The 21122-nt window shown below is 37.7% G+C and overlaps 2 protein-coding genes across 2 annotated transcripts in view; both read left to right on the top strand.

Moving 5' to 3' along the window:
• The first annotated feature begins 274 nt into the window (after nt 1-274).
• Nucleotides 275-7070, top strand: LOC115429989 (heat shock protein beta-1-like). The gene is made up of 3 exons (XM_030149847.1): nt 275-692; nt 789-852; nt 6855-7070. Exons 1-3 carry the CDS (start codon nt 302-304, stop codon nt 7012-7014), a joined length of 615 nt encoding a protein of 204 aa, XP_030005707.1. The 5' UTR covers nt 275-301; the 3' UTR covers nt 7015-7070.
• A 7324-nt stretch (nt 7071-14394) lies between these two features.
• Nucleotides 14395-21122, top strand: part of taok3b (TAO kinase 3b) — a 29138-nt gene continuing 22410 nt past the window's right edge. The window contains exon 1 of the mRNA XM_030149837.1: nt 14395-15205. The gene's annotated coding sequence lies outside the window, so the exon portion shown is untranslated. The remainder of the gene's footprint in view (nt 15206-21122) is intronic.

Here is a 21122-nt window from a genome sequence, read left to right as displayed (position 1 = left end):
ATATTCATCCCAGGGCTGGACTGGACCCTTTGGCAGGCCGGATCTGGTCCCCGGGCTGCATGTTTGACACCTGTGCCTTAGATCACACTTAGTGGCGGACAGTGGTCACATAAATCAGATGATTATATAAGGAGTGTGGTCCATGCCAGAGCAGCCGTCTACTGGACCCAGACTCCTGTTTGTCGTGGACACAAACACAGCTGCCTCTTTGTTCTCAGTCTCACTGCTCTGTCCAGAACATTCTGTGGAGGAACAGCTACAGCCTTTACTCCGTTTTCATCCAAAGTTGATCTTTTAGGAAATGGGCGAACACAATAAAATATTACCTCGTCCTATTTTTCGTCGAGACGTCAGCTGGGACCCTTTCCCCAACTGGACGCAGCCCAGTCGCATCTTCACCCAGGATTTTGGTCTTCCTCCGTTCCTGGAGCCCAGTGATCTGGACTGGTTGGACTGGGCCAGGAGGAGGCTGGCGTCCTTCTCGTGGCCGGCCCACGCGCAAACCCCTCTCCTGCCTGTGTTCAGTGGTCAGAACCCTGCGGCCGGTGACCACAGGAGGCCCAGACAAGCGGCCGGAGCGATGTCAGAGGTCCGAACGGGTCAACACAGCTGGAGGATTCAGCTGGACGTCAACCATTTCACACCTGAAGAGATCACAATAACAACAAAGGACGGATACCTGCTGATATCAGGTATGGGTCAATAAACTGTGTTTTTAAGACTAAATATCAGCATCGTCAACTCAGAGCTGTTGTAAATGTACTGTTCACTTCTGTCTTTAATTTAAGGAAATCATGAAGAAAAACAAGACGAGCACGGATTAGTTTCAAGATGCTTCACACGCAAATATAAGTAAGTTTTACTCATGAAAAACTAAAAAATAAACAAATGGAAAGAGGTTTGAGTGACCATCTACGACACAGAGCTGTCAGACTAATGTTAGATCAGGTTCCACTTTCAGTCAAATCTGATCTAAAGTGGGCCGGACCAGGAAAATTATAGAAATCAAGGGTGTCAAACTCATTTCAGTTCAGGGGCCACATACAGCCTAATGTGATATAAAGTGGGCCAGACCAGTAAAACAACATAAATAATGAAATAATATAAATAATAGGATAAGAAATTTTGAGTGAAAAAAGTAAATTCTGTAATGAAAATGTTTACATCCACGAATTGTACTTGAACCACGAACTAATATGAACAACCTGAAAATTCTTTAGTAAAATAAGTGCAATGTTAACAATATTACACCTTAGTTTATCATTTATACATGCAAATCACAACTTAGAGATCACAGTGGATCTACAAATACACAAAACATCTAATAACTGGCAGAATGTTGTTAAAATTCCACATACTTCTCTTAAGACATTTTAGATATTCACAATTTTGTAAAAGGCTAGTCTGTAAATGTGAACATTTTTGTGTAATTTAACTTTTTTTTTTTTACACTAAAAGAGAAAAATTTACAGTTATTTATAGGTTATTATGATAGTATTTTACTGATCTAATCCACTTTAGACTGAAATGACCTTAAATAATTTTAACATCCTTGATTGCTATTATCTTCAGTGTGATTTTTGCATTTCACAAATTCATCCCAAGGGCCGGACTGGACCCTTTGGCGGGCCGGATTTAGTCCCCGGGCCACATGTTTGACACCCGTGATACAAATAATAGGATCAGAACTGATCAATAATGTCAACTACAAAGTTTTTTCTGTATTTTTGAGTGAAAAAAGAAAAATTTGGAAATGAAAATCTACAAACTGTATTTAAAGCTGCGGTAGACTTTCACCACCAATTTTTCATCCAATCTGTCCAACCTCATTCATATCCTCAGTATCATGAATCCATTAATCTTTCTGTGATTACTCAGCTGAATCTCTTCCCTCACAGTGAACAGTGTCTTAAGGCTGGTTTATGCTTGCTGCACAAACGTGACGTGTGGAAAATAGACGCAGGGATTCACCACGAGAGTACGTGTGGTGCGTTTATACTCCAGGCAGCTTTGCTCGGCTAGAGAAGAAGAAAACTGCACATAGTTCACATAGTTATCAATAAACTTAACCTCTTCCGGAGGGAAATTTGTGTCTGTTTCCCTGTGTTTAATAAAATTCCAGAGCCAGCTCAACTCTTTCAGACGTATGGGCTCCCCCCTGGGTCTCCACTTCTCCCTTTGGCGGTCTTTTTTGCCTTTACATATCTGTCCTGAATGTTTTTCCAGGTTTTCTTTGCCCATTCCTCCTCTTTGCCGACTGTCGCTGCAATTTCCCTCCATGAATTGTTCACCACATGGCTGTCACGGTGGTCCCGGTGTGAGGAATCATACAAGTGCCTGTACTTCTGTACTTCTACCACCAGGAGCTCCTAAATGTCGGCCATGTTGTCCGCACGTCTCTTACAAATTTTCTGAGGTGCGCGATGCAGAAAGTTTCCGCTTGAGATGAGCCGTGCGAAGGGGCATGGCTGTGAAAATGACGTTAATTGATCGTGTGAAGGCGCGTGGAGCTTGCTGATGCGGCAAGCATAAACCAGCCTTTAGTGCCATCCACCATAAACAAACCATGTGTTTACAAACAGAGCCGGGAGGGAACTCAGGGATCTTCAGAATTTTGTCGCGATGTGCATTGTGGGAAGTGGAGGTTTGTGCAGCTGCCTGGCAGTGGCAGCTGCAACGAACACAACGCATAAACAGCTGGAACGCGAAAACGGCTGGAACACGAAAACGGCTGGTGGGATGCGGAGCTCCAGCTGTTTCCGCGTCGTGTTTGCTGCAAGACCAAGACTAAACCAGGGTGACACTGACCATGCATCGGGTTTGTCCGATGTCACAGACCCATGTGCTATAATGAGACGACCTGTGGAAGACGAACCAATAATTTACAAAAAGTTTTACACTTAATAAAGAGTGTATGATTTTTGCAAATAAATCTGAAAAAATTTTAGAAATTGTGTGATTTCCCACAACTTTGGTCTTGAATACAGTCCTGAATCATCCTTGTCTGAGACAGAGACAAGGCCAAATACAGATCCATTTAAGACCAGGACTAGACACTAGTGATGTGACGTTCACAAACGAATCAAATCTTTTGAACGGCTCTTTGAAATGAACAATGGGAACTGAGCCTTTGTAAAGAGCTGTTCATTTTTTTTTAAGGAGGGAGTGTCTGATTGCCTGTCAATTTAGTGTCACTTGGGAGGCATTGGGCAGGAGGAGAATGTTCGAGCAGAAAAAAAAGAGTGCTTGTGCACTGTGCATGTCTAATGGCAAGAAGTTAGCAAAAAAACAACAGGTTGAAGTGTGAGATGTCGTGAGCTGGAAGACTGGTCGAAACCGGAGAAAAGTTTGACAGTGAGTGAGTGACCACCTGTGAGTAATGAGCCAAAGAAAAAGGAGGAGTATTTGGAAGCACTTTTCAGAAAGATAAGATGGGCATGCAACTTGCAATATTTGCAAAAAAAATATATCTTTCAAATATATCTTTCTCATAATGTACCGTGATGTTTTTGGTCAAATTCAAGCGTTTGCCTAATGTCACCTCTCATGTCATGTATTTAGCTCACACATTTGAACTAACTATTCTTTTTTTTACAGTAAGATAATATGTACTGTCAATTAAACACCTTTAAAATGTAATGTCAATCATCACATTTAGCCTATTTAGTCATTAAAACATTGGTGTTTCAAAAGAATGCAAAAAACACAAAAGAGCCAGTCTTTTGAACGGCTCTTTTCAGTGAACGGCTCCTGATTGAACGGCTCCCTTCAAAGAGCCAAAAGTCCCATCACTACTAGACACAGATCCATTTAAGACCAGGACCAGACACAGACCAGTTTGTCCAACACTACTGTCACCACAAGGAAACAGCTGATGATAAGTGGCTGCAGGCACAACAAGCCCCGCCCCTCACACATATTGTAGTTTATTTTCTCATGGATCCAGCTGATGTCATCATGTCTATGTGTGTGCTGATGTCATATCAACTGCCTCTATATATGTCACAGGTGTCAAACATGCGGCCCGGTGGCTAAATCCAGCCCACCAAAGGGTCGAGTCCAGCCTTTGGGAGGAATTTGTAAAATGCAAAAATTACACTAAGATATGAACAATCCTTTTAGTTCAGGTCCCACATTCAGACCAATTCAATCTCAAGTGGACAGGACCAGTCAAATACTATCGTAAAAACATAGAAATAATGACAACTGCAAAATTTTTCTCTGTCAATGTAAATATTTTCAAGTATTTACAGTTAAACAAAGTATAATTTCGCAAAAAATGTGAATAACCTGAACAAATATGAACAACCTGAAATGTCTTAAGAGAAGTAAGTACAATTTGAACAAGATTCTGTCTGTTATTAAATGTTTTGCATATTTGTTGATCCACTGTGATCTGTACGTTATCATGTACATGTGTAAATGATAAACTGAGACATAATACTGTTAAAATTGCACTTATTTTTCTTAAGAAACTTCAGTTTGTTCATGTTATTTCCATTGTTTTAAAGGATAGTTTGTAGATGAAAACATTTTCATGGCATAATTTTCCTTTTTTCGCTCTAAAACACAGAGGAAAGTTTGGAGTTGACATTATTTAGATCATATTTGGCTTAATGTGGCCCCTGAACTAAAATGAGTTTGACACCCCTGATATATGTGACAAATTTGAAGAAAATTGAAACAAAATTGATGTTTTCATCAGACTGATTTCATGAAATCGCATTGTATGTGACGCCAGTTTATTGCATATGGCGTGCTATACATATGCATTTTCATCTTGTCATTTAAGGCCATTTGATGGCGTGTCAATGTGCTAGCTGCTAATCACACTAATTGCTAACTGCTAACCCCTAACCTTAAACCTAATCCTCACCGCTAATCACACTAGCCGCTAATTGTGCTAACTGCTAACCCTAAACCCAACCCTTACTGCTAATCACGCTAGCTGCTAATTGTGCTAACCGCTAACCCTAAACCTAACCCTAACTGCTAATCACAGTAGTCACTAATCAGACTAATCGTGCTGATGGTGTGTTATTTTACGAGGTGTCAATGTACACGCTGAAAGCTTATAATGTGTACAGATAACATGCCAATTAAAAGTGGTCTGTTATCTGCACATTATTCATGATGTCACGTTGTTTTTATAGACATTTGAAATTCCACCTATTGTAAGTAAATGGGGAAAGAAAAGATTTTAAAATTCCTTTCAACATTTGAACTTTGACCTACTTTCACCAAAATGTAATCACATCTATTCTGGGTCAGTGGGACTCTGTAAACCCTATTAGGTCTGAATTCAACCAACAGATGTACTGCTAAAGGGTAAACAAACAAACAAACAAACTAAACCAAAAACAATAGCCCTAGCCTCCCCTTGCGTGGGTGGGGGGTTAATGTTGTATTCATGGTTCAGATGAACTTCACTCATTTGTCGTGATGTTCTAAAACCACAGCAGTGACTCATCACTGACATCAGCTGGTTTGAGTTGGAATGTCTTCATCCTGGTCCTTCACCGTTTGTCTGACCTGTTCTGTAGTTTCTAACTCGTCTCCTCTTCCTGTCTTTAACTCGTCTCCTCTTCCTTACTTTAACTCGTCTCCTCTTCCTTACTTTAACTCGTCTCCTCTTCCTTTCTTTAACTCATCTTTTCCTTTAACTCGTCTCCTCTTCCTGTCTTTAACTCGTCTCCTCTTCCTTCCTTTCACTCATCTCCTCTTCCTTACTTTAACTCGTCTCCTCCTTTAACTCGTCTCCTCTTCCTTCCTTTCACTCGTCTCCTCTTCCTTCCTTTAACTCGTCTCCTCTTCCTGTCTTTAACTCGTCTCCTCTTCCTTCCTTTCACTCATCTCCTCTTCCTTACTTTAACTCGTCTCCTCCTTTAACTCGTCTCCTCTTCCTTCCTTTCACTCGTCTCCTCTTCCTTCCTTTAACTCGTCTCCTCTTCCTGTCTTTAACTCATCTCCTCTTCCTTTTTTTAACTCGTCTCCTCTTCCTTTCTTTCACTCATCTCCTCTTCCTTACTTTAACTCGTCTCCTCCTTTAACTCGTCTCCTCTTCCTTCCTTTCACTCGTCTCCTCTTCCTTCCTTTAACTCGTCTCCTCTTCCTTCCTTTAACTCGTCTCCTCTTCCTGTCTTTAACTCGTCTCCTCTTCCTTTCTTTAAGTCATCTCTTCCCTCCTTTAACTTGTCTCCTCTTCCCTCCTTTAACTCATCTCCTCTTCCCTCCTTTAACTCGTCTCCTCTTCCTTCCTTTAACTTGTCTCCTCTTCCTTTCTTTAACTCGTCTCCTCTTCCTTCCTTTAACTCGTCTCCTCTTCCTTACTTTAACTCGTCTCCTCCTTTAACTCGTCTCCTCTTCCTTCCTTTCACTCGTCTCCTCTTCCTTCCTTTAACTCGTCTCCTCTTCCTTCCTTTAACTCGTCTCCTCTTCCTGTCTTTAACTCGTCTCCTCTTCCTTTCTTTAACTCATCTCCTCTTCCCTCCTTTAACTTGTCTCCTCTTCCCTCCTTTAACTCATCTCCTCTTCCCTCCTTTAACTCGTCTCCTCTTCCTTCCTTTAACTTGTCTCCTCTTCCTTTCTTTAACTCGTCTCCTCTTCCTTCCTTTAACTCGTCTCCTCTTCCCTTCTTTAACTCGTCTCCTCTTCCTTCCTTTAACTCGTCTCCTCTTCCTTTCTTTAACTCATCTCCTCTTCCTTTCTTTAACTCGTCTCCTCTTCCTTCCTTTAACTCGTCTCCTCTTCCTTTCTTTAACTCGTCTCCTCTTCCTTTCTTTAACTCGTCTCCTCTTCCTTCCTTTCACTCGTCTCTTCCTGTCTTTAACTCCTCTCCTCTTCCCTCCTTTAAGGCTGCCCCAGGGGGTGGACCTCCAGCAGATCACCTCCTCCTTGTCCTCTTCTGGCCTTCTGTCTGTGGAGGCTCCGGTCCCAGGGTCGACCGTCATCTCTTCAGCCTCTGAGGTTGTCATACCTGTTCAGATCCGACAGATGGAACCTGCAGAGAAATGAGCGACAAGCAGAAGACGAAGCCGACAGAATGGAGCTGCAGGTGTTTGGAGTTGGTCACAGCCAACATGATTCTTAGTAACAGACTTTTTCCTCTTCTCATGTAACGCACCATTTCAAACAGCTTTGATCAGATGAACATGACGAACTAAACCAAGTCCATTTCCCTGCACTAACATACAGGTGTGTGAAAAACCATGGGTCAGAGTTAGAGCTGGTCATCATACATATAGAATATACAGACAGTACGTACACTAGTGCATTAGTGACTTCAGATTTTTTCAGATTGACTTAATTGTCAATAATGTTGAAGTGGACTTGACTTGTTGTATGATGACATTATCACATTGACAGCAGAGGAACAACACAAACAGCTGTTCAACAATGAGCAACTTTTACTAACGTTCACTAGAACATGAACAATGTTCAGTAAAGAGCAGAATAAAACAGACACAAACATCAACAGTTCTTCTCAGACATTGAACCAAACTAAACACAAGCTAACACCACTTAATTTAAGTGAACAACATAAAGGTGGAAAAGGTTCAGACGGAGGCAGAAAAGACACACAGCATGTTGGAGAAAAGAGCACATTAATGAACTAAATGAGCAGAATAATCCAAACCCACAGTCTGTCCACAGTATTCTTCAGTAGTGGTGGTGCTTCCGTGGGTCAGAACATTACTGACACCACAGTTTGTCTACATCGTTCACTTTAATAATCTGACTGAGGCGTCTTCTTCCTTCAGTCTTTGCCTTGTGCTAGTGATGCGCGGGTCAGGGGTTTTTTTTGTGTTTTTTTTTCAACCTGCTTTTGTGGAATTATTTGACCCGCCCCAAAAATAAAGAGACATTTTTTGGACCCACACCAACCTGACCTGGGTCCGCTGATCTGCATCACTTCCTTGCGCTCCATGTTTTCATGTATAAAGATGAGAGTGTGGACATGAGCTGAATGAAGGCTGGAGCTGTTGGTGATGGAAGAGAGAGGAGAACACACAACTTGTCGATTCCTCCAAAGTAGCATTAAAACAATGCGACGTCTGGTGTATTTATGAAATTATACAACTACAAGAAAGAAAACAAGCAAGATTTGTACCATTTTTTTTTTTTTTATGATGGACACTATTTCCAAAACATACTTACATTGTATAATGGAGAAAAAGCACAACTTTCATGTATAGTGGCTTACCTACAAACTACAAACAAATACAAATGGAGCATCTTGTATTGAATTTGGCAAGAAAATAATCCGTTTTGGTTTTTATGCTGTCAAAAAAATTCTTTTATTTCGTGTAAAGCCTGCACAGTTTTGCAGATGGACAAAGTTAGAATAGATTTAGGCCTACAACGATGTTAAAAAAATAAGGATTCATTCAGTTCATTTCAAAATGTTCCTTGTGTTTTTGACCAGAGGAGCCATAGAGAGATGTTAAAGAGCCACATGTGGCCCCAGAGCCACAGTCTGCAGACCTCTGGTCTGAAGACACAGTTTGGAGTTTTGGTGAAATCCAGTTGTTGTTGTGTGTTGGTTCATATTATACATTAACCCTTTGATGCCTGATGTCCACATGTGGACCCATAGTTGAACTGATGTTCCAAAGGGTTCTAAAGGTGATATAGTCCAAACCACATGGGTTCAGTCTGTATAGACCCTCAGACATACAATGAACTAAAGGATCATCTGAGCTGTAGAATGTGGACTGATCTGGGATCTGCTGAAGTGAACCTCCTCAGACCTACACATGGGTTTACTGTCCACTACTGGACAACATGTCCACAGATTTAGACGAAACAAAAAAAACCAAAAACTGTCCACTGTAAAGGACATTCTATAAAAATGTTTAAAAATGCATCTGAAAAAAAAACAAAAAACTGTTGCATTATAATGTTTCCAATATCAACAATTATTGAATTAAAAAAGTCCAAACATATTCTTTCCTGGGTCATATTTATAAAAAATTCAAAATGCATTTCAACTTTAGCCTAATTTAGAGAAATAAAATTAATCTAATAAAAAAAAAAATCTACGGTAGATACTTGTTTTCATAATTCATGCATGAAAGCGTTAATAAAGACACAGTTAAATGTACAGTATTTATCTAATCAAAGACATTCATCCATACACATACAGTAATGTATTTAAAAATACAAGTCAGTCTTCTATAATCTATCTATCTATCTATCTATCTATCTATCTATCTATCTATCTATCTATCTATCTATCTATCTATCTATCTATCTATCTATCTATCTATCTATCTATCTATCTATCTATCTATCTATCTATCTATCTATCTATCTATACGTGTGACATCAAATTACAGTTTTGGCTGAATTACCATTAGAGGTGGACGTACTATTTTAAATATGCACTGATGTCAGAGGTTCTCTAACCATACTGTTGTCTATAAATATTGCTAACATCTGTTTCCATCCACATTAAACTGAATGTGTGTGACTCTTACTTCACTCACTCCTAACAGTTTACAAGAAGTCCATCAGATATTAGTTCTATCAATGGATCCCTCACATATCAGTGTATTTGACCTCCTGCCACAGTGAAAACATTTACGTATGGATGTTCAGGTGACGTCACATGACAGGACCTTCTGCAGGTGGAGCACCAGGTGGGGTTGTCTCAGTTTGAGAAACTCCAGAGAACTTTCATCAAGTTACAAATGTTACTGTTAATAAGGAAAGAAATAAAAGAAAGTCGACACTGGAAAACAGGAACCTTTCATGGTCATCAGATATGACCATATTTGGACGTTCAGAGGCTCTGTAGTTACCATGGAAGCACCGTCATCTTCTCCAACATCGACTGACCAGTAAAACCCATGGAGTTGGATCAATGACAGTGGATGGACACACTGGGTTTATGTTCAGTTAATGACAGATTGGACTGAAAAAGACACTGTTTATTCAGTTTGATCTGTTTCTGATAGAATAACCATCAACTTTAATCTGAGCTTTAATGAACATCTATGTAATCAGTGAATTAAATATAACAAAATACCACATTTCCACTTAAGAATGCAAAATTCTCAGCATAATATTATAATAAATGGTGATAAATAACATAAGAAAAGTAAAAAAGAATGGAGAAAAAATCATTTGTGAAGTGACATAAAAGTAGTTCTGGGTGTTTATTAGTTAAATGATCAGGTTTTAAAGTCAGGGACAGTTTAGAGTCGATAGAGGACAATTCACTCTAAGGTAAACAGTGACATCTACTGTTCAAAGCAGGTATCATATTGAAAGGATCTGAATTGTAAGAATGTGCTGTAGCGGTGGAAATACTGTTAACTAATCAGAACACAGAATGTTTTCATTCCCTGGACCCTTTGGTAGACCGGACTGGACTCTTTGGTGGGCCAGACTGGACCCTCTGGTGGACTGGACCTTTTAGTGGGCTGGTTTTGGGCCCCAGGCCACATGTTTGACCCCCCTGGTGTATCAACTCCACCTTAACTCTTTCATGCATATTGGTCACTACAGTTGACAGCTATTCTACAGCTGTTCTCTTGTATATTCATGGATTTTGTTGTTCTTTTTTTTTTTTTTTTTTACACATATCTTTATTAAAGTTTTAAGACACTACATATCTTTTCTGACATGAATTGGTAACATTATGTAGATCTCTCCTGAGCATAAACCCCCAGAGTCACAAGCCCTCCCCATAGTTCTCACATAGTTTATCAGTAAATACATGTTTCTGTGCGTCAAAAATTAACCGTGTGGTGTCCTCCTGAGTGGATATTTTTGCAACTTAATGAAAAATAGGTTCATAAGATTTTTTTTTTCCATTATTATTTTTTTTATGTATTTTTGAATTTTTTAAAATTATTTTTATTTTATTTTATTTATTTATTTATTTTTTCCAGAGGAAATTTTTCAATCGCATCGTTTTTTTCATGCCTAAAGAGGAATAAAAACACTCAGGAAAAAAATTTGATTAAGGTTCTCATAATTCGTGCATGAAAGGGTTAAAGATAAAAGAAAAAAGTACTTTATAATAAACGTACATATTCATAAACTCTGTGCTGTTTTCTGTCCATGTAAAAACAAACATGATCCTTGTGTTGTCCAACTCTACAGGCTTCCATTCATGACACATGAGTTTATCCTCTGGAGACACAGCACAGCCCTTCTGTCCTCTGTAGGGGACAGGAGCTTCTCAGCAAGGTTATTATCGTTAATGAAAACTAACAAAATGACCAAAACTAGTATTGAAAAAACATTTTCGTTAACTGAAATAAATAAAAACTATAGTTAAAAGAAAAAAATGATAACGAACTGAAACTGTATTGTATGCTTACAAAACTAACAAAAACATATAAAAATTACGGATAAAATTCCCTTCGTTTTCGTTTTGGTCAATGTCGGATTGATATGAAATTGATTTAGTTCACTCCATCAATTTTAGCTAGTGGCACCATACAGTACTTCATGGTCCGTCATTTGGTTTAGAGTCTGAAACATGGAGACTAAAGCAACAGAGTCCTGTCTAGGATTTATGTGAATATGACAGTGAAGAAGATAAAAGATATAAAAAAACAAAAAAACTAAAACTAGAACTAAACTAAAACTAAGCATTTAGAAAAAAAAAAAAAAAAAAACCTAATAAAAACTAGCAAACCTGATCTAAAAATAAATTAAAACTAACTGAATTAGAGAAAAAAAAAGTCAAAACTAAATAAAACTAAACTACAATGAAAAATCCAAAACTATTATAACCTTGCTTCACAGCTTTATTTATTAAAAAAAAAAAAAAAAACACTGTCCACTGTAAAATATTCAGAATGCATCTGATGAGTGACCTCCTGCTCCATCTAAGTCTTGAACACACTCAGGGTCCAGAACCTCTTCTCCTCCACCTAGAACCCAGTCCTGTCCTTTATTAAAACATACTTGAAACTCTCCCTGATAACTCATGAATTTATGAGTTTTAAACTGGATCATGTCATTCTCAGCACAACACAACACAACACAACACAACACAACACAACACAACACAACACAACCTCATTTATTCAAATCTGCCTCGTAGACCAACTCCACTTCTTTTTGTTTAATTATTTATACCCGATGAGTGTCTTACCTACTAATATTATTGCCTCGATATGTTTTTGTTTTTCTTTGTTTTGCTTATTTATTTATTTAATCTTAGATGGGGATGTGTTGCCCTGGACTTTGTAGGGTGGGGGTGGGGGTGGGAGGTATTGTGTTTTTTGTTATGTAGACAATCCAAAAGTATTGTTTTTTTCCTGTATTTTCTTGAATTGAGCAAAAAAAAAAAAATCTTGAATTAAGCAAAAACTAAAAAAATCTTGAATTAAGCAAAAAAAAAAACAACAACACTGAATTAAGCAAAAAATAAATAAATCTTGAATTAAACAAAACAAAAAAAAATCTTGAATTAAGCAAAAAAAATAAAAAAATAAAAAAATAAAATCATGAATTAAACAAAAAAAATCTTGAATTAAGCAAAAAAAAAAAAAAAAAAAAAAAACATCTTGAATTAAGCAAAAAAACCAACAACATTGAATTAAGCAAAAAAATAAATAAATCTTGAATTAAACAAACAAACAAAAAAAATCTTGAATTAAGTAAAAATAAATAAATAAATAAATAAAAAATCTGCCAATGGAACAAGTGAAACTGATCTTGTTCAGATTTGTTGAAATCAGATTTTCCAGATCTGTTGTCTATAAATCAGTTCTTATATCTCTCTGAAAAGTTCCTCTGTAGGTGATTCTGTCTGACTTTAGGTGTGATGAGATATTTGGACTGGAAATGAGAAAAATTCACTTGGTCAGATTTAGATTTTTCATAGTGTTTAAAGTTACTTAGTGTATTATCTAAGGATTATAGAATGATAAAATTCACATTTTAAGCAGAATATACTTGTTTTAAGTCTTCACTGTAAAATTTTTTTAAATCTATGATAAATATATATGTGGTCAAATAAAGATCATGTATTTAAAACTGCATAAAACAAGTACACATTTCTTGAGGGTTCACTGTAAATTATCTGGTTCTTACCAAGATTAAAAAAAACAAAACAAAACAAAAAACAAACAAACTTAGATTTAGAAGTGTTAGATAATTATTTTAAGAGTTCATTTCTTATTTAAGTGTTCATACATCTCAGATTTAATGTGAATTCAACTAATCTAGTCCAGTATAATTCTCTGTTGCATGAACAGATATTTCACTTGTTTTCTTTCCTTTTCCCTCAGATTTAGTGTTTTTCTCTTCTTTTTAGACCCAGTGTAAACAGTTCCTGTGTCCTCCATCCTCATCCTCCAATAATGGAGCTGCTTTTATTATAAATATTGTTTAAATTAGTTGTCATATCTCAGAGGGGTTCAGAACAAGAGGAAAATTCTTGGAACAAATCAAATAATCTGAAGAAGTTTAAGTCTCAATAAGTGGGTTTCCCACTTTTTTGCTTGAATTAAGCAAAAAACTAAAAATCTTGAATTAAGCAAAAAAAATCAAAAATAAATAAAAATCTTGAATTAGGCAACAACAACAAAAAAATCTTGAATTAAGCAGAAAAATTCTTGAATTGAGCAAAAAAAAAAAGGAATTAAGAAAAAACAAATCTTGAATTAAGCAAAAAAAATCTTGAAATGAGCAAAAAAAATAAAAAATAAAATCCTGAATTATTAAAAAAAAATAAATAAAAAAAATCGTGAATTAAGCAAAAAAAAAGAAAAATCTTGAATTGAGCAAAAAACAAAAATCTTGAATTAAGCAAAAAAAAAATAAAATTAAATTAAAAAAAAATATATATATATATATATATATATATTGAATTTAACAAAAAACAACAACACTGAATTAAGCAAAATAAATAAATAAATAAAAATCTTGAATTAAACAAACCAAAAAATCTTGAATTAAGCAACAAAAAAAAAGTGTTCACACATCTCAGATTTAATCTGAGTCCATAGTCCAGTATAATTCTCTGTTGCATGAACAGATATTTCACTTGTTTTCTTTCCTTTTCCCTCAGATTTAGTGTTTTTCTCTTCTTTTTAGACCCAGTGTAAACAGTTCCTGTGTCCTCCATCCTCATCCTCCAATAATGGAGCTGCTTTTATTATAAACATTGTTTAAATTACTTGTCATATCTCAGAGGGGTTCAGAACAAGAGGAAAATTCTTGGAACAAATCCAATAATCTGAAAAAGGTTAAGCCTCAGTCAGTAAATCCATGTAAAACCAGATGTGTCAGATACATCTTCCACCTTCAGTGTGTTTCTTTCATTAGTTCCTCTCCACATCAGTGTCAGTGTCAGTGTGTGATGGTGGTGGAAGTTTGGGGGGGGGGGGGCAGAGCTGTGCCTGTAGTAATGCAGTGTCTCTTTAAAGGAAGGGGGAGTGTAGAAGAGGGACAGAGGAAAGAGATGAATAGAAGGCACCAGAACCACCTACCATGACCAAGTGCGCTGTAAATGTAGGACACAAACTGGAGTGGAATACAAGCGGAGCAGACAGCGGCAGGTTGGGGGGAGAACCATGTTCGGATGTGCCTTCACTGACTCCAGCCTTTTTCACTCTGGTTCCACATGCGGCCATGGGAACACAGGGGAAGTGCTTTTCCTCCCAAACATTTCTTGCATTTTGAAACGGAAAAGAAGAGTGGCAGTCAGATCCAGCCCCGGTCTCCCAGTCTCCGGTTACCCATGGTAGGAATTGCATAATTCACCCTCATCCACCGGAGCCATTCGGTGGTGCCTCCTCTGTGGGAAGAGGGGGACGCCAGGAAAAAAAAAAAGAAAAAGAAAAAAAAAAAAAAAAAAAGAAAAGAGAACCGACTCCCTCCATCCATCCGGTGGCTGCCTCCTGTGCTGTGCGGTGTGATGCCCTTTTCTGTGCGCGGAAGGACTTGCAGACAGTAGCGGGGGAAGCAGCGGGGGAAGGATGCGTTTACGGCTGGATGTGTGCTGCGTTCAGGGAGATTCAGCAGTCCGAGCAGAGGCAGCGCGTGCGGAGGGCCTGGGAAGCACCCGGCCCCACTACCTCCTCCTTTTCCTCCCCCCCTGCAGGACCATGCTTGCGTGAGGGATGAGGCTGTGCACGGGGACGCCAGGCCAGAGCTGCGGCCTACTTCCCACCAGAGCCGGTCTCTCGACTCCGACCCCCGTCAACACGTTGCCACCATCACATCAGCATATTTGGTACGCGGCTCCAGCTCTCATAGCAGTTTGGATAAGGAAAAAAAAAAAAGAAAAAGAAAGAAAGAAAGAAAAAAAAATTACGTGTGTGCGCGCGCGCGTATGTCAGTGCGTGTGTGCGCGTGCGGGTGGTGGTGGTGGTGGTGAGAGAGGGAAGGAAAGAAGGGGTGTCTGTGTTCTCAGCTGTACATCTGTAGTCATGGCAACCAGCTCCTGTTAATGGATGTCATCTTTCCATCCTCAGCCTCCCTCTGCCTCTGCTTTTATGTGCGCGAGCTGCAACCTCCTCTCCTCCTCCTCTCCTCCTCTCCTTCTCCTCCTCTCCTCCTATCATCCCCCTCTCCTCTCCTCCTCCTCTCCTTCTCTCCTCCTCTCCTCTTCTCCTCTCCTCCTCCTCCTCCTCCTCTTCTCCTCCTCTTCTCCTCCTCCTCTCCTCCTCCTCTCCTCCTCCTTTCCTCCTCTTCCTCTCCTCTTCTCCTCCTCTCCTCCTTCTCTCCTCCTCTCCTCCTCTTCCTCTCCTCTTCTCCTCCTATCATCCTCCTCATCTCCTCCTCTTCCTCTCCTCCTCCTTTCCTCCTCCTCCTCTCCTCCTCCTCTCCTCTCCTCCTCCCCTCCTCTTGTCCTCCTATCATCCTCCTCCTCTCCTCCTCCTCTCCTCCTCCTTTCCTCCTCTCCTCTCCTCTCCTCTCCTCTCCTCTCCTCTCCTCTCCTCTCCTCTCCTCTCCTCTCCTCTCCTCCTCTCCTCCTCTCCTCCTCCTCTCCTCCTATCATCCTCCTCCTCTCCTCCTATCATCCTCCTCCTCTCCTCCTCTTCCTCTCCCCCTCTCCTCCCCCTCTCCTCCTCCTCCTCTCCTCCTTCTCTCCTCCTCCTCACTGCTTGTCCCACATTTCTTACCTCACATCTGTTTCACCTCCTCATGTCTGATTGGTCTGAACCCACACTGGGACTTCACTGTCACTTCACAAATGGATTTATTCTCTATTTAACCTTTTTTTAAGTGATTTATCATCATTTACTATAATATTATCCTCTGAGTTTGGCATTTCTTCAGTCAAAATCATCTATTTTCTATATTTAATTCTCTGATCATGTAGTTCAGGGGTGTCCAACATGTGGCCCGGGGTCCAAATGTGGACCACCAAAGGGTCCAATCTGGTCCAGGGGATGAATTTATGAAATGCAAAAATTACAAGATATTCACAAAAATGTTAGTTCAGGTTCCAAATATTATTATAAAAACCTATAAATACTTACAACTCCAAATGTTTCTCTTTGTAAATGTACATATTTTCATGTAATTTCTCTGTGTTTACACCAAGGTTATTATCGTTAACGAAAACTAACAAAATGACAAAAACTACAATTGAAAAAGCATTTTCGTTAACTGAAATAAATAAAAACAACAATTAAAAGAAAAAAAACAATAACTAACTGAAACTGTATTGTCTGCCTACAAAACTAACCAAAAATTATGGATAAAATTCCCTTCGTTTTCGTCTTTGTCATTGTCAGATTGATATGAAATCAATTTATTTCGCTATAGCAATTTTAGCTAGCGGCACCATACGGTAGAGTCCTGTATGGGATTTGTTTGAATACGATGGCGAAGAAGATAAAAGATATGACAAAAATAAAACTAAACTAAAACTAAGCATTTATGAAAAAAAAAGAAAACTAATAATAACTACCAAACCTGCTCTTAAAACAAATTAAAACTACCTGAATTAGAGGAAAAAAAGTAAAAACTAAATAAAACTAAACTATAATGAAAAATACAAAACTATTATAACCTTGATTTACTCTAAAACAAAGTATAATTTCGCAAATAACCTGAACAAATCTGACCAACCTGAACTGTCTTCATATAAATCAGTGTATTTATTCCAATATTCAGTCTGTTATTAAATGTTGTGTGTATTTGTAGATCCACTGTGTCTGTACGATAGAATGAACATGTGTAAATGATAAACTGAAGCAGAATATGGTTCAAATTACACTGATTTTTTCCATGTTGTTCATGTTATTCACATTGTTTTAAAGGACAGTTCGTAGATGTCCATTATGTTCATTATTTATATATAATTATGTTATTATTTTACTGGTCCGGCCCACCTTGGACCACATTTGGCTGAATTTAGCCCCTGAACTAGAATAAGTCTGACACCAGTGATATAGATGTTCATTAAAGCTCAGATTAAAGTTGATCTTTATTAAATCAGAAACAGATCAAACTGAATAAACAGTGTCTTTTTCAGTCCAATCTGTCATTAACTGAACAGAAACCCAGTGTGTCCATCCACTGTCATTGGTCCAACTCCATGGGTTTATTATATTTTTCTCCAATTTCATTCAGTTTGTGGCTTATTTTGTGCATTTCTAATTATTTTTGCCCATTTATTATTCATTTTGTTCATTTTTATTGAACACCTTATCTGTTTTGTTGCTTATTTTATTCTTATTTTAATGTAATTTTAATCATTTTTAAAATATTTTTTCATGTTACTTATTATTTCGTAATTTTTTTGTACATTTTATGTATTATATAATATAATCAAAAAACCCAATGTGTCCATTCACTGTCATTGATCCAACTCCATGGGTTTTACTGGTGAATCAATGTTGTAGAAGATGATGGTGTTTCCACGGTAACTACGGAGCCTCTGAACGTCCAAATATGGTCATATGTGATGACCATGAAAAGATGAAGAACTGTATTTTACACCGATTATTGACATAGATTGATAGGATTAGTGGATCAACAGGAATTAAACAGTTTAGATCAGTAGATGGTTTAGGTTAAAGGTGGAGGTTTGGGTCTTTAAGGGTTAAAGGTGGAGGTTTGGGTCTTTAAGGGTTAAAGGTGGAGGTTTGGGTCTTTAAGGGTTAAAGGTGGAGGTTTGGGTCTTTAAGGGTTAAAGGTGGAGGTTTGGGTCTTTAAGGGTTAAAAGTGGACGTTTGAGTCTTTAAGGGTTAAAGGTGGATGTTTGGGTCTTTAAGGGTTAAAGGTGGACGTTTGGGTCTTTAAGGGTTAAAAGTGGACGTTTGAGTCTTTAAGGGTTAAAGGTGGATGTTTGGGTCTTTAAGGGTTAAAGGTGAACGTTTGGTCTTTAAGGGTTAAAGGTGGACGTTTGGGTCTTTAAGGGTTAAAGGTGGACGTTTGGGTCTTTAAGGGTTAAAGGTGGATGTTTGGGTCTTTAAGGGTTAAAGGTGGATGTTTGGTCTTTAAGGGTTAAAGGTGGATGAACAACCTTAAAATAATCAGTGTAATTTGAACCATATTCTGCCTCAGTTTATTATTTCTACATGTTCATTATAATGTACAGATACAGTTCATCTACAAATACACACAACATTTAATAACAGACTGATTATTGGAACAAATACATTGATTTACATGAAGACAGTTCAGGTTGGTCAGATTTGTTCAGGTTAGTCTCATTTTTTGTGAAATTCTACTTTATTTTGGTGTAAATATATGAAAATGTTTCCATTTACAAACAGAAACATGTGCAGTTCTGAGTATTTACTGGATATTATGGTCGTGTTTTACTGGTTCTGATCCACTTTAGATTGAACTGGTCTGAATGTGGAACCTGAACTAAAATAATTGTTAATATTTTAGTATAATTTTTTCATTTCACAAACTCATTCCAGGGGTCGGACTGGACCCTTTGGTGGGTCAGATTGGACCCTTTGGTGGGCTGGACTGGACACTTAGGTGGGCTGGACTGGACCTTTTGGTGGGCTGGATTGGACCCTTTGGTGGGCTGGACTGGACCCTTTGGTGGGCTGGACTGGACACTTAGGTGGGCTGGACTGGACCCTTTGGTGGGTCAGATTGGACCCTTTGTTGGGCTGGATTGGACCCTTTGGTGGGCTGGACTGGACACTTTGGTGGGCTGGACTGGACCTTTTGGTGGGCTGGATCGGACCCTTTGGTGGGCTGGACTGGACACTTAGGTGGGCTGGACTGGACCCTTTGTTGGGCTGGACTGGACCTTTTGGTGGGCTGGACTGGACCCTTTGGTAGGCTGGACTGGACCCTTTGGTGGGCTGGACTGGACCCTTTGGTGGGCTGGATTGGACCCTTTGGTGGGTCAGACTGGACCCTTTGGGGGACTGGATTTGGACCCTGGACCACTTGTTTGGCCCCCCTGGTGTACATAGTTCGTTCACAGATGACACTGTGTGTGTGTGTGTGTGTGTGTGTGTGTGTGGTGGTGTCCTACTGTCGAATACATAGAAAACAGTCATTTCAGCAGATCCTGGTACTGGAACTGTTACCCAGATCTGGAGGTCAGTGTTTTTCAAACGTATAAAAACACAGTTTCAGCAGAACGACACAAAATGATGGTACTGAACACAGGAGCTGCAAACCAGTATATTCTGTTCTGATCTGATACTGGAAACAAGGTGACATGTTGGAGTATTTATAAATCTAATTTTAGGGAAAGTATGGTTGTAAAAATCACAGATCATCATGTGAGTTAGTTACAAGTAAGAGTTGGAAAGTTGATCAGTTTCATATCCTCTTAAAAACCTTTATTCACTTATGCATAAGGATGGTAAAATGAACAGTTTGGATCAACACTGGTTTCATGTAATTTGTTTCCAAATTACAAGCAAAGGTTTATTTTTTATTTTATTTTATTTTATTTTACTTTACTTTATCTTATTCATTTTATTTTGTTTTATTTTATTTATTTTATATGTTTTTATTTTGTTTTATCTTATTTATTTTGTATTATTCTATTTTATTTTATTTCATTTATGTTATATTATTTTATTTTATTTATTTTTATAATATTCATTTTATATTATTCTATTTTATTTATTTTATATTATTAAATTTTTTATTTTTATATTATTGATTTTATTTTATATTATTTTATGTTATTTATTTTATATTATTTGTTTTACTTTATTTTTTAAAATTTATTTTATATTTTATTTTATTTTTTTTTTTTATCTTATTTTATTTATTTTACTTTTTTCTTTAATTCTTTTTTTTTTTTTTTTTTTTTTTTTTTTACAGATTTTATTTTATTTTATTTTATATCCACATTTGATCCAGTTTTTCCACTCTGCAGTTTTGTCTCTCTTTTTTTTTTCTTACCAATAGCAGGAAGTTATGGAAGCCTATTGTCACTAAAAAACAAACTCAAACAGAAGCTACAGAACTAGACCCAGCTCATCCAGATGATGTTGACCCTAAACATGAGTTCAACACAAACCTCTAACACTGAACCTGTTTGACGTAGTTTCATCTGTTTAATAAGAACTCACATTAACACTGAACCACAGAATCAGACAGAACAGCTGTGGTTTTATCCTGTTTTGATTGTTTTTTTGTTTTTTTTTGGGGGGGGGGGGGTTGGTCATTTTCATTTTTTTTTTTTTTTTCATAATTTATGAATAATTTAAAACCCTAAATTTATCATAATAATCATTATTATCAGCTGTTAGTTTACATCAGGGCTGTCAAACTCATGTTAGTTCAGTTCCATATTTGATCTGCAGTGGGTCAGACCAGTACAATAAGAACAGAATAATATATAAATACGGTCAACTCCAAACTTTCCTCTATGTTTTACAGTGAAAAAAAGTACAATTATTTTATGAAAATATTTACATCTATAAACTGTCCTTTAAAACAAAGCGGAAATCATGAACAAACTGGACAAATCAGTGTAATTTGAACCATTTTCTGCCTCAGTTTATTTTTTCTACATGTTCATTCTATCGTACAGATACAGTGGATCTACAAATACATACAACATTTAATAACAGACTGAATATTGGTCCAATTACACTGATTTACATGAAGACAGTTCAGGTTGTTCATATTTGTTCAGGTTATTTATGTGTTTTGTGAAATTCTACTTTGTTTTAGTTCAAATACAGAAAAATTACATGAAA

This window comes from Sphaeramia orbicularis, chromosome 12, assembly GCF_902148855.1.
Source record: "Sphaeramia orbicularis chromosome 12, fSphaOr1.1, whole genome shotgun sequence".
In the NCBI taxonomy this organism is placed as follows: Eukaryota; Metazoa; Chordata; class Actinopteri; order Kurtiformes; family Apogonidae; genus Sphaeramia; species Sphaeramia orbicularis.
The sequence above is the reverse complement of the archived record's forward strand: the minus strand, read 5'-3'. Positions and strand labels throughout refer to the sequence as shown.

Bases quoted from the DNA above. Each gene is read 5' to 3' on its own strand.
- LOC115429989 (XM_030149847.1), top strand. From the start codon at position 302: ATGGGCGAACACAATAAAATATTACCTCGTCCTATTTTTCGTCGAGAC. The intron at 693-788 runs GTATGGGTCAAT...CTTTAATTTAAG, and splicing joins CGGATACCTGCTGATATCAG to GAAATCATGAAGAAAAACAA. The intron at 853-6,854 runs GTAAGTTTTACT...CCCTCCTTTAAG, and splicing joins TGCTTCACACGCAAATATAA to GCTGCCCCAGGGGGTGGACC.